General features: G+C 45.2%; 1 protein-coding gene across 1 annotated transcript in view; it reads right to left on the reverse strand.

Annotated features, from left to right (window-relative positions):
• Window positions 1-9,294: 9,294 nt before the first annotated feature.
• Window positions 9,295-12,053, reverse strand: part of Fgd5 (FYVE, RhoGEF and PH domain containing 5) — a 97,668-nt gene continuing 94,909 nt past the window's right edge. Inside the window, exons 20-21 of the mRNA XM_085840282.1 lie at window positions 11,027-11,181; window positions 9,295-10,709 (exon numbers count right to left, since the gene is read on the reverse strand). Of these exons, the coding sequence (XP_085696408.1) occupies window positions 10,673-10,709; window positions 11,027-11,181 (192 nt within the window). The 3' untranslated portion in view covers window positions 9,295-10,672. The remainder of the gene's footprint in view (window positions 10,710-11,026; window positions 11,182-12,053) is intronic.

Here is a 12,053-nt window from a genome sequence, read left to right on the forward strand (position 1 = left end):
GTGAAATTTTATTCCCTATCACCTCCTATATTTGCTTCTTCCATTCCGTATCATCTCCTCTGTTTTCTTCTCCCTGGGGCCATCACCAAGGCCTTTTCAGGTTCAACGGAAGGAAGAGAATCTCACCACACTGGGAGATTGCACTATAGTAGTCAGGATTCTCTAAGGACTCATCGAATGAATATATGTGTGGGATTCACTAGAGTGGCTTACAGGTCTGAGTATCCAACAATGACTGTCTCCCAAAGGAAAGGCCAAGGATGTAGTAGTTGTTCAGTCTACAAAACTGGATGTCTCAGCAGTCCCAATCTGGTGCTGGCATGCTGCAGGATATTTGATCACACTGTAAACCCCAAGATTGTGAATACTGAGAATACTGTTTCTAGTTGTGCTATGGCTTAGCCCTTAGCACTCACCTTTAATCCCTCTGGCTGGAATACAGACATGCCCTTAATACAGACATTTAATCCCAACAATGAAGGTGTTTGTAGTTTGTAGAAGGAAGCAGCAATGTTTGAAAGTGATGTCTAATTGTGTGGCAGACAAAGTGACAAATCAAAGATTTGACAGACTAGGATATGCCCAACTCTTCTAAGAGAGAGGAAAAGGAAGCTACTTAAGAGAGCAGTGCAGACAGGAAAAAGGGGGCAGGTTTTACTGGAAGAGTTTTACAAAGACACAGACTGAAGAGAGAACTAGCTAGACACCAGTAAAGTCAAAATGAATCAGATAATAAGAAGGAGCCAGAAGATTAGAATAATATTGCCAAAGTTAGTATGAAGCCAAATAGAGTAATTCAGGAGAAGCCGAGAGAAGTTAGATTAAACCAGTCAGTTTGGAGAGGAGTTTGAGCCAGAACAGCTGAGTTGAACCAGCCAGCCCAAGAGCAGTAAGAGCTGAAGGGGTGAGTTTATTCAACAGTAAGTCTCAGAGGCTGAAAATTAGGCATAGATTAGATTGTATGAAGCTAGAAGCTTCCAGAACTAGGACTAGATTAGCAGATAGAGGCAGTAAGCCTCTGAGATGACAATTACATCAGGTGAATAAAAGATACCTTTACACTGGCATCCCAGGAGATTCCTAGAGAGCTGCTGGTCTTCAGTCTATGCTAGAACCCTGGAGAAGTATATTTTAATTCCAGTGAAGAAGTGTCTCGGCAACAGAACAGATGGACTTGCCAGGGAGAGTGAGAACAAACAGGCAAAAGGTAAAAGCTTCCTTCTTCCTTGTCTTTTTGACTGCTGCCAGAAGGTGTGGCCTAGATTTAGGGTGGGTGTTCCCACCTCAAATGATGTAAGAGAGTCCCTCACAGGCATGCCCAGCTGGTTGGGTTTTAGTTGATTCCAGATGTAGGCAAGTTGACAACCAAGATCAGCCATCACAGGTGTAGATCCAAGAACACTTAAGAAGGACCACAGTAAGCAACTGTGACAGAACCAACCACATGTTTAGTTGATCTTTAAATAGAGGACCAGAATGGATTTTCCAAAACTCAGATCTGTTCCTCTAAAACATCTGAAGGTCCCCATAATCTAGTGACTGTAGGGTGACGTCACCCTGACTGACCTGACTCCAGACACCCTGAGTGTCACTTTGGGGACCTCCCTATACTCTGCTTATTCTAAACTACCTCATTTCCTGAGCTTGCTAGGAATATGTTGTTACTCTCTGTTCTCATCCTATTGTCTTCCTGTACAAACCTCTCCAGTACACTTTCCATGTGAGGCAACCCTTTGTTAGGTTCAGTCCCAGCTCCAAAGATACCTGAAGATGCTCCTGGCTACCCCAGGCACAGTGCAGTTACCTGTTCCCAGGATGACTTCTCTGCTACCTGTGTCATGCTATGCCTGTGGTGCTTGCCAGCTCAGAATCACTGGAGAGAGTACCTGGGTGTAACCTTGTTCTGAGCTCCTCGGCTTCCTGTTGGCTTGGCATCCATGGAACTCAGCACTCAGTAACCTTCGTCCAGCAGCTAGCTGGAAGCTCTAGCACTCAGAAGCAAGGTTTATCATGCAAAGCCCACTAACTAAACCTGGAATTGTATACTTGTATTTCTCAAGGTTCCACGTTTCAACATTTATTTTACATTCGTCTGTGAATGTTTTTATTATGATGCAGGTAAATCCAGCATTTATCAGCCAGTGTATACCAGAGTTTTGGTCAACGAGGGTACTTTCCAAAATGAGAATTAAATGACCATTAGCTGAGAAGAATGCCCCTGGCAGTGGAAAGTCACCTGTCATCTTGTTCCAGAGTCACCATCACTAGTAGAAACATGAGAGCCAGCCCCAAGTCTGTTTGCTGAGGTCACTTGTACCCACATTACCTTGCAAAGAATCCAAAGAGGAGTAATTGGAAACACCTTTTTTTTTTTTTTTTTTTTTTTTTGGTTTTTCGAGACAGGGTTTCTCTGTATAGTCCTGGCTGTCCTGGAACTCACTTTGTAGACCAGGCTGGTCTTGAACTCAGAAATCCGCCTGCCTCTGCCTCCCAACTGCTGGGATTAAAGGCGTGTGCCACCACCGCCCGGCTTGGAAGCACCTTTGTACATGGTAAACTGACACACTTGAAAGCTATATCTCAATTCAGAGCTCCTGAGTCAGTCACCTTCACTGACAAACAAGCAACTTCGAATTTTTGCTGTAGTAGATCAAAGTATGTATATATGTGCGTGTGTCTAACAATACTGGGGAACCCAGGACCTTGTGCATACTTGACACAATGGGGAGGGGGGGGGTACCTGTTTGTGAAGCCCAGGCTGACCTTCAACTTATGACCTCCAACCTCAGCCTCCCAAGAGCTTGTGCACCTTTACAGCTGAATGAAAATATTTTTTTAAAAAGATCATTCTTTCTACCCCTCATTAGGACATAGAGAGTCTGTGTGTCTGTGAGGGATGGGCTGCAGAAGGACACAGTAATAGCTCTGTAATTTTAAAAAAAGGAACATCTCTGTGGAGTGGGTAAGAGGATGAGATTTAAAAGAAATTAGTGAAATCATTTCAGTGAGGCCAATTGTCATTTTCACCAGGCTCCACAAAATAAAATCCAGGACCACAGCAAGTGCTCATATAGCTGCTTTATTTCTTAAAGAACTGTCTAATTTTATGCCTATGAAATCTTGCATAATTACATATGTTGGAATAATCAGGCCCTACACCTTAGGGCATGGCCAATTAGCATATAACAATGTAGAAGTCATTTGTTTAGGATAGCTCATTGCACATCGGTGGATCATAGTGTACATCAGTGCACACATACTGGGCATGAAGGCCTCAGACTAATTTACCCCCTGTGTCCTGCACATTTCTCATATGTAGGAGCAGTCTAAAGGTCACACGTCTCATGGCCCTCACTTTATCCCAGGACAGAATAACCATCTACTGATGAATTACGTCTCCAGCCTCAAAATATGATACCTACAGTCCATACATATCAGTATATTTTACATTGATAGTATATCATAGCCAAAGCTATTGGTACAAGCCTGTAATCCTAGCTACCTAGGAGGCTGGGGCATAAGGATTACAAGCTCAAAGCCAGACTGAACATCTAAGCAAGATTCTGCTTCACAAAGCTTTCAGGGTATGGCTGGGGGACTGAGAGAGAGGGACTAATGGAACACTTGCCTAATGTGCACAAGGCCCTAGGTTCGGTCCCTAACAACACACACAATACATGAGCATACATGTACACACATGTATCTTACAAATATACATGTATTACACATATAATTGAAACAAAAATTCATAGATTAGTCCTAATGGACAGTAAAGTCACACAGCCATGTTTTTTTTTTTTCTTTAGAGGAAGATTGAGCACATACATACTCACATATATGCATATGTGCACATATGTGTCATGTATGTATGTCAGGTGTAAAAACATGGCACCCAGATGCAGCACCCTTGTTGACTTCTTCCTATGCTTTTACTCTACAGCAGAGTCTCCCTGCTCCTGTGGAGAGGCCACCTCTCCTTTCTCCAGTGGTCATCAAGGCAATCAGAACAGGGTGATATGCTGGCATTCTGCTCTGGAGACAGTACACCTTTTCCAGTCTGATGGCACTGAAGTCTGTACAAGCAACCACCCATTGTATCATGTCAGGGGCCAGGAGTCCATGGGCAGTATCTCCAGAAACAAGTCATGTGACAGGAGACAGCTGGCTCAGTAGCACCTTGGTGCTCCTGTGTCAACTTCAATGAGACTAGCATGATGAGACAGGAGTCTTGTTTTTGCTTTTGAGACAGGGTCTTGTGTGGCCTAGGTTAGTCTCAGGCTTGCTCTGTGGCTGAGGATGAATTACCATTCTTCTTGCCTCTGCCTCCTAAGTGCTGGGATTATAAGCATGAGCCACTGCAACCATCTGGTTTGTGTGGTGCTGGGGACCAAACCTAGGGCCTCATGCATCCTAGGCAAACACTCTACTAACAGAGCTACATCTCCGGGTCTGCATGATGAACTCTGAAAAGTGCCGCACAGGCTTGCCCGATACAACCACCAGCTCTCCTGCCCTGCGCCATCACTTTCCAGTTCCCTTGGGTCTGAGTATACACTGCCAGCTAAGGTGCTGCCCTGACAGACAGCATGGCCAAAGCCTGAGCTAAGATCTCACTCAGGGCTCACAGGAAGCTTAGACACTGGCCTTTTTCCTCTTTCTGTTTTCCTTCTGATAGGTAGAACCTTGGAGAAGCTAAATGTGTAAGCTGCACCAGAGGGGGAATGCCAGGGATTGGTCCTGTGTGTGCCACCAGAGGATGACCAGGCCAGCCCAGGCCAAGCATGATAGTGTGATGGCCAACATGAACCAGAGACTTCCATCTGAATCCTAAGACAGTAGTCCCCAGCAGCTTTCTGCTTTGCTTGTTCCTCTCAGGCAAACTTAACCTGTTGCAGATCTGTGGCGTCTCCTCCACACCCAGAACACTGAGGTGTTCAATGAACAAGTGCACTGTCCAGCTTGGAACTGTATGGCGAGTAGGCATGTCTGTTTCCTTCCCAAACCAGACTCCTCAACGCTTAGCACACCTTTGACCACAGCCTTCAGACACCTTAAGGGCCTGAGAACATGGAGAAGTGGATCCATGTATTAGGTTACTAATACTTATGAATTCATCTAGAAATAAACTAATATTCATTTATTTACTTTGAATTAATGAGAAAAATGTGCTAATTCTTGAAGTCCCTTTATTTAAAAAATGTTTTTTATTTGTAGGTGTGTGTTTGTGTATATGTGTGTGTTTATGTGTTTGTGTTTGGTATGCACAAATGAATGCAGGTACTCAAGGAGTTCAGAAAGCATTAGACCCCTGGCTCTGGAGTTAAAGGTAGTTGTGAGCTGCCTGGTGTGGTTCCTGGGAACTCAACTCATCTTCTACAAGGACCACAAATGTTCTTAACCACCGAAACGTCTTTCCAGCCCCCTTAAAGACCTCACATTTTAGTGACCATCCTAACATGCTAAGTACTATGTCCAGTACTTGTTATTACCCTACGAATGTATGTTTAAAAAAAAATGTTTTTAAGCCAGACATGGTGATATATGCCTGTAGTCCCAACTAATCAGGAAAATTACTTGAGCTTTGGTGTTCAAGACCAGCGTGAGCAACATGATATTTTTTTTTTTTTCCAAGACAGGAGTTTTCTCTGCGTAGCCCTGACTGTCCTGGAACTTGTTTTGTAGACCAGGCTGGCCTTGAATTCAGAAATCTGCTTGCCTCTGTCTCCTGAATGCTGGGATTAAAGGCGTGTGCCACCATGCCCGGTTGATGAGATTCTGTCTTAAAGGAAAGGGGGGGGGGAGTTTTAAATATCCAGATTTCTAGATACAGTTGGAATAAATCTTAAATATATTACTAGAAAATAGAATTGTGTTTATTTTGGAAACATATTGGATTGTGTTCATAGATTTTATGTGACAGGATGTAAATTTTTTTTAGATGACTTTGGAGGGAAGGGCCTGTGGACTGACCCTCTGCAGCTGGATTCCAAGCAGTGTTCTGTAGGATTTAAAAAATGTTTTTTATTTATAGGTGTGTGACGGGGCTGGTGAGATGGCTCAGTGGGTAAGAGCACCCGACTGCTCTTCCAAAGGTCCAGAGTTCAAATCCCAGCAACCACATGGTGGCTAACAACCATCCATAACGGGATCTGGCGCCCTCTTCTGGAGTGTCTGAAGACAGCTACAGTGTACTTACATATAATAAATAAATAAATCTTTTAAAAAAAATTATAGGTGTGTGATGCACTGTGGGCATCAGAAAGTTTCCCAGCCTTCACTCACACAAGTCCAGAGAAGCACTTTGGAAGCAACCATAGCATAGCTCAGCTTAGCTAAAGCAGGCAGAGGGCAAATGTGAAATCCTGGGAAATGACCTGTTTCAAACCCTCAGACTCCTCGTCTACAAAGTTTGAGCAATAGCAGCATCTTGGGGAGCGCCGAGAGGCATAGCAAGGTCAAGGCATGTGATACTTCCAGTTGCTGAAAATCACACAGACCTTAGTTACTGATGACTGACAGTTGTTTGACTAGGGACTATCAAAGTGTCCCTATGAGACACTCAAGCAAGGATCCAATTAACTGACCTCTACCTAGTTTATCACAGATCATCCCCAAATACATGGCAAGGCATGGCCCTTGCATGCTACTAATCCAGACTAGTGGTCTTCCAGAAAATGTGGTCCATAGGATGAACACTGACAGTAACACTTTAAGAAACATCTTCCTCCAGCCCCTCTTATACTGGTATTTGTTACTTTTCCATTCCTATAACAAAACACCTGAGTTATTAACTTATAAAGTAAAAAGGTTTAACTCACAGTTCTGGAGGAGGTTCTTGTCTGAGATCAGGAGAACTTGTTTTGGGACTTTTGGGGAGAGGACACTAGATAGCAATGACAGGAGCCCACAGAGAGCAAACTGCTCAGGGCTAGGAGTATGAGAACAAGCTCCCCTCCAAGGGCCTCCTACTTGACCCCACCTCCTAAAGGTTCATCACACTGCACCAGTAGCAGCACCCTGCAAACCACAAGCATGTGGCCCTTTGGGGACATTCACCCACCCAAGTCATCCCTGGACCCATGCCACTCCTAGTGGTCCCTCCTCAGTGACTAGTCCAGGAGCCATGGGAGTGCAGGGAGCTTAGTGAGGGCTACTGAGCAGGAGCCACGGGAGTGCAGGGAGCTTGGTGAGGGCTACTGAGCACATGCTGGCTCTTAAAAGCTATCCTGGCCTTCCTTGGTGGCAATAGACAATGCCTGTAGTCCCAGCCGCAGAGGCAGTCAGTGGTCAGCCAGTCTCTGGGAACCACCTCTGACACTGCACAGCAAGTCACAAAAGCCAAAGGACTTTCTGTGTTTCCTGTCCTTTGGGACTTGCTATTGTCACGCTAGTTTGCCACCTGCTTAAGCCAATGTTTTTTTAAGCCAATTTGAGACTTGTGCAGAGAGCAGCCACCTGAGTGGACACACCTGCCCCCGACTCCCACCCCCACCGACAGTGAGAATGAATTCAGAAGCCAGAGAGTGCAGGCTGAATCAGTTAACAACATGCTAACTGGTGAAAGCCAGCCCATTGCTGGCCCTACTTCACTTCAGAAAGCAACTTGGGTTGCAGGCACAGCCTTAGTGGCCTCGGGGCCACACTGGAGCCTCTCTGCTTAGTGACCAGATCAGTGAGAAGCTGGATAAAGGATACAGGGTAAGCAGTAATGCCTTGGCCTGTGTGGCCATGATTCCAGATGAGCCAGCATCACTCTCCTCCCAGCCCTCCCCGCACCCCCCCCACACACCAGGCAGAGTTTGTCTCTGAAGGTTCAGCATCACCAGAAAGACTCAGCGCTTACTCCTGACATGTCAGAATACTTGTAGAACTGGCCTACACCCCACCCAGCGCTGCTGTTCCCCTTGTGCATTAATGACAGGCATAGACTCCTTCCCATCTCTTCAGACAAACAGCCTAAAGCAACTGCAGTATGCAGGAATCCATGAACGCACTGCCCTCCCCATCCCACCACCAAGCAAGGCCACCCATGGAGCAGGCAAGGCCATGCCTGAAAGGTTCTTTAAGGCACTGAAGATGCAGGGAGAGGGATCTGATGGACAGGGCTGCCAGCCTCACTACCACCAACTGTCCTGTCACTGTCCTGAGAAGGAAGTCCTTCCTGTAATTGTATTGGCCACTATGAATGGTCAGGAAGAGATAAGCCTAAAACCAGTTCTCAGAGAACTATAGAAAGAAGAAGAGGTGACAAAGGTCCAAAACAGGCAGGGCCTGGCCTGGTCACATTGCAGCTGGGGACTGCCTTGGTGACTCTGTCTGCTATGTTTTATGGATAATCCAGACATTTCTATAAAGGTAAATATTCCCACAGAATAAAAACCCTACTTGAGTATCAGATCCAGGATGTTATAGGGTAGAAAACACAAAACATCCTGACCCGGGATGTGGGCCAGCCTCAAGAGTCCTGGCTCAACATGTGTGAGGCCCTGGATTCCAGAGCAAGCACTAAAAATAATTTTTAATTAAAAAATAACCAGAATAAAAGAACAGAGGTCCTTGGGTAACCTTGGGATGTACTCTCTGTCACACTTAAGAGCTGCAAAGTGACACTGGGCAATGCTACAAGGCATATCAGGGATGCTCCCACTGCCTAAACAGCAGCCCAAGTGCCCCAATGGCAGCAGCACTGGCTACACATACTGTGCTGTTCCTGTGCACACATGGGTACTCTTGATAATGTGCAATGCACCAATTAGATCCATGGGAAGTTACTAACTAAGTAGGTGTAATGGCTATTCCTGGTTGTCAACTTGACTATATCTGGAATGAACTACAATCCAGAATTGGAAGGATCACCTGTGATCCAGACCTTGGGGCTGGGAGACACAAGTTTCTGACCTGGATCTTAGCATGGAGATCTTGAGGCATAGTGGCTATGAATCCCAGGAGACTAAGACAAGGAGATCTCTGAGTTCAAGGTGGGCCACACCTTCTGCTGGAGACCTACATAAGGACTTTGGAAGAAGGAAGATCACTCTTCTTCGCCAGCTTGCATTTACTTGCCAGCACATCTGTTGGATCTACTACTAGCCTTGTGGGGCTGAACAACTACTAGATCCTTGGATTTCCCATTCACAGCTGACCACTATGGGGGAGTTGGACTACAGACTGAAAGTCATCATAACAAATTTACTTACTGTATAGAGACTATCCATAAGGTCTGTGACTCTAGAGAAGCTTAACTAATGCAGTAGGACATTTATATTATAAGTAAAAATGACTGGAAATTCATGCACTTTTATTTCTGGAATTTTCCATTTAATATTTTCAGTCCACAGTTGGCCTCCTGCAATTGAAATCATAGAAAAACGAAACCAAAGGAAGAGGACTACTGTCCTTGAGTCCAGCTCCACTCTCCAAAGGTTCCTGGGTCTCAGTGTCCAGGTCCCATGTGAGTGACTCTAGGAAGGATCCTAGGATGGTGAAGTGAACAGTAACACTTGTCTTCCATCCAACTTGAATTACTAACTATACACCGACTGCATAAACATTGAAAAAGAACTGCAAACTAGAAAAAGAAATCCCTGAACACATTTAATGTAAATAAGTCCTTGAGATGGTGGTTTGTTTGTTTGTTTGTTTGTTTGTTTTACAAAAATCCTTTTTGTAGGGGACAAGGCAGTAAGAGATTTCAGAAAATGGCGGCATTTTTTTCCAACTGCAAGGATACTGAAGAGGAATCCTGTTCCTCCTCCTGCATTTTGTAAAATCCATTCAGCATAAAGAACTGGCCAGCAGGTGATGGCTCTGCCTCAGGTGCCCAGAGGGAGGTGATGCTGTCGGCCTCAGGTGTGCAAAGTGTCTTCCAGCCACTCAGTGCCTCTGGGCTGGCCAAGCCTTCTGTGCAGACCACTTTCTGATGACCCACCTTCTCTCTTTCTTCTTTACCTCTCTCAAAAAGTAAGCTTGGCATGGCTGGTACAGCCCAAGGACACGTGTTACAAAGAGGACAGCATCAACAGGGTGGTCAGCCTGCACCGTGTGGACGCAGGAATGCACACAGAAACTTAACGCAGATGCAGGTCTTCCATGTTTGAGGGATCTGTGATGCTTTAGAGGGCAGCCCTGGTGTGACGCTGAGCCCCTCCCTCCTTAGGGTGGCAAGCCACAGTAAGGCTGCAGGAGTCACTTGGCACGGAAGTTTGCAGCCATCCCTTGGAAGACACAGCCCTGGAGGCTGCAGCTCAGCAGTATAGTAAAGTGCTTAGATGCACAGCTGATACTTCCTGTCTGGTTCCCACATCACCTGAGGCACCATATGGAGACTGCGGAAAGTTGAAAGTGGTCCTATTCACCAGGAGTAAAACCAGAAAAAGCCAGTTTCTACTAAAAAGCCCACATTGCTAAGTGTCTTTTTCACTTGGTTTCCATGTCTTCAAGGTACTAAATTTTAACTCACTTTTAGATAAGGGTGTACAGTCTGTGATTGGGGTTGGGAAACATGGAGGCAGAAAAGAAGATGTCTATAAATAGTTCTTGGGGTTCCACCTTGAGGTCAAGCTCCACACAGAACCTGCACGTGCATCCAGATGAACTGAGAGCAGGAGTCACTTCCGGAAGGGTTCTCGCGTTAATGTAGGAGTTTGTTGTTAGTCTATGGGCCTGGTGACTGCTATAACACACTGGCATCTTCCATGGCCTCCATCCATCTGCGAAACAGAGACAGCACTGGGTATCTATGTGACTGGACTAGATTCCTACTGGCCTGAAGCCAAGGATTGTATCTTTGTATCTACTTCCCAGACACACTTCCCATGTTTAGCAAACAGTTCCGGACTGTGTGAAAGTTGCCGGAATCAATGTCATCCCATAGAACAGAATCATGAGCGTCTAAGTCTCACAGTTGAGAACATGCAGGCCCACAGCTGTGCTTGGACCCCCAGGGGCCTGCATAGAACAATGCAGGACAACACTGCATTTCTCTGCAAGACAGCCAAGGAAATAGAAGACTAACTGTCGCTGGTACCTCTGAGCAGAATTGCTGTCCTCTGCTTTGAAGCTGTAAAACAGGGTTTTCTTGTGATAAAGATGAAAAACAGGGCCCACTTCGCTGCTGCCCTCCTCCTTTTCTGGGGCAATAGTAAAACCCAGCAGAGGTATGCTCTCCATGGCCACTTTGTCCTGCAGGGGACAGAAGGAAAACCTGGTGTTAAAACCTCCATCCCCAAGGCTCAGGGAACATCAGAAAGGACAGTGAGAGAAGGAATCACAGAGCTGAAGGATGGGAGGAGTGCTGTGAATGTGGGTGTGACATGGTCCTTGTAATGAACTCACTGCAGCTATAGGTGCCTGGACAGAATCAAGCCAGCAAGGTCGGGCAGCATCCAATAGGTGGCACTAATTGGATTCAGTGGGTCACACACACATACACACACACACACACACACACACACACACACACACACACAATACATACACATATACACATACACACACAAAACCACACACATACATATACATACACACATACCTATACACATATACACACATACATATACACATGCATACACATACATACACACATACCTATACATACATACATACATACATACATACATATACACACATACACACACATACACACACATCTGCACAGAAACACACACATACATACACACAATATACACACATACATACACATAATATACACGTAAAATATGCACATACATATACATACACACATACATATACATTCATACATACACACATACATACTCATGCATACATATATACATGTATATATACATATACATATATACACATACACACATAAACACATGAGAGAGCATGATGGTGGGAGGGATGTTGGTGGAGTAAGGGGTGGAGAAGATCAAGATACATTGTATACAGATGTAAAACTGTCAAATAATAAATAAAAGATTTAAAAAACCCACACCTGTATCAGCCCCTATGGCTGATCCTTGCATCTAGTGGAGGAGCGCTGTGAGTGTGTAAGACTCTGATCACCCTTGCTTTCAGCCAGGGCCAGTCCA

Source organism: Mus caroli, unplaced genomic scaffold (assembly GCF_978045245.1).
Source record: "Mus caroli unplaced genomic scaffold, Mus_caroli_1 scaffold_7, whole genome shotgun sequence".
NCBI lineage: Eukaryota > Metazoa > Chordata > Mammalia > Rodentia > Muridae > Mus > Mus caroli.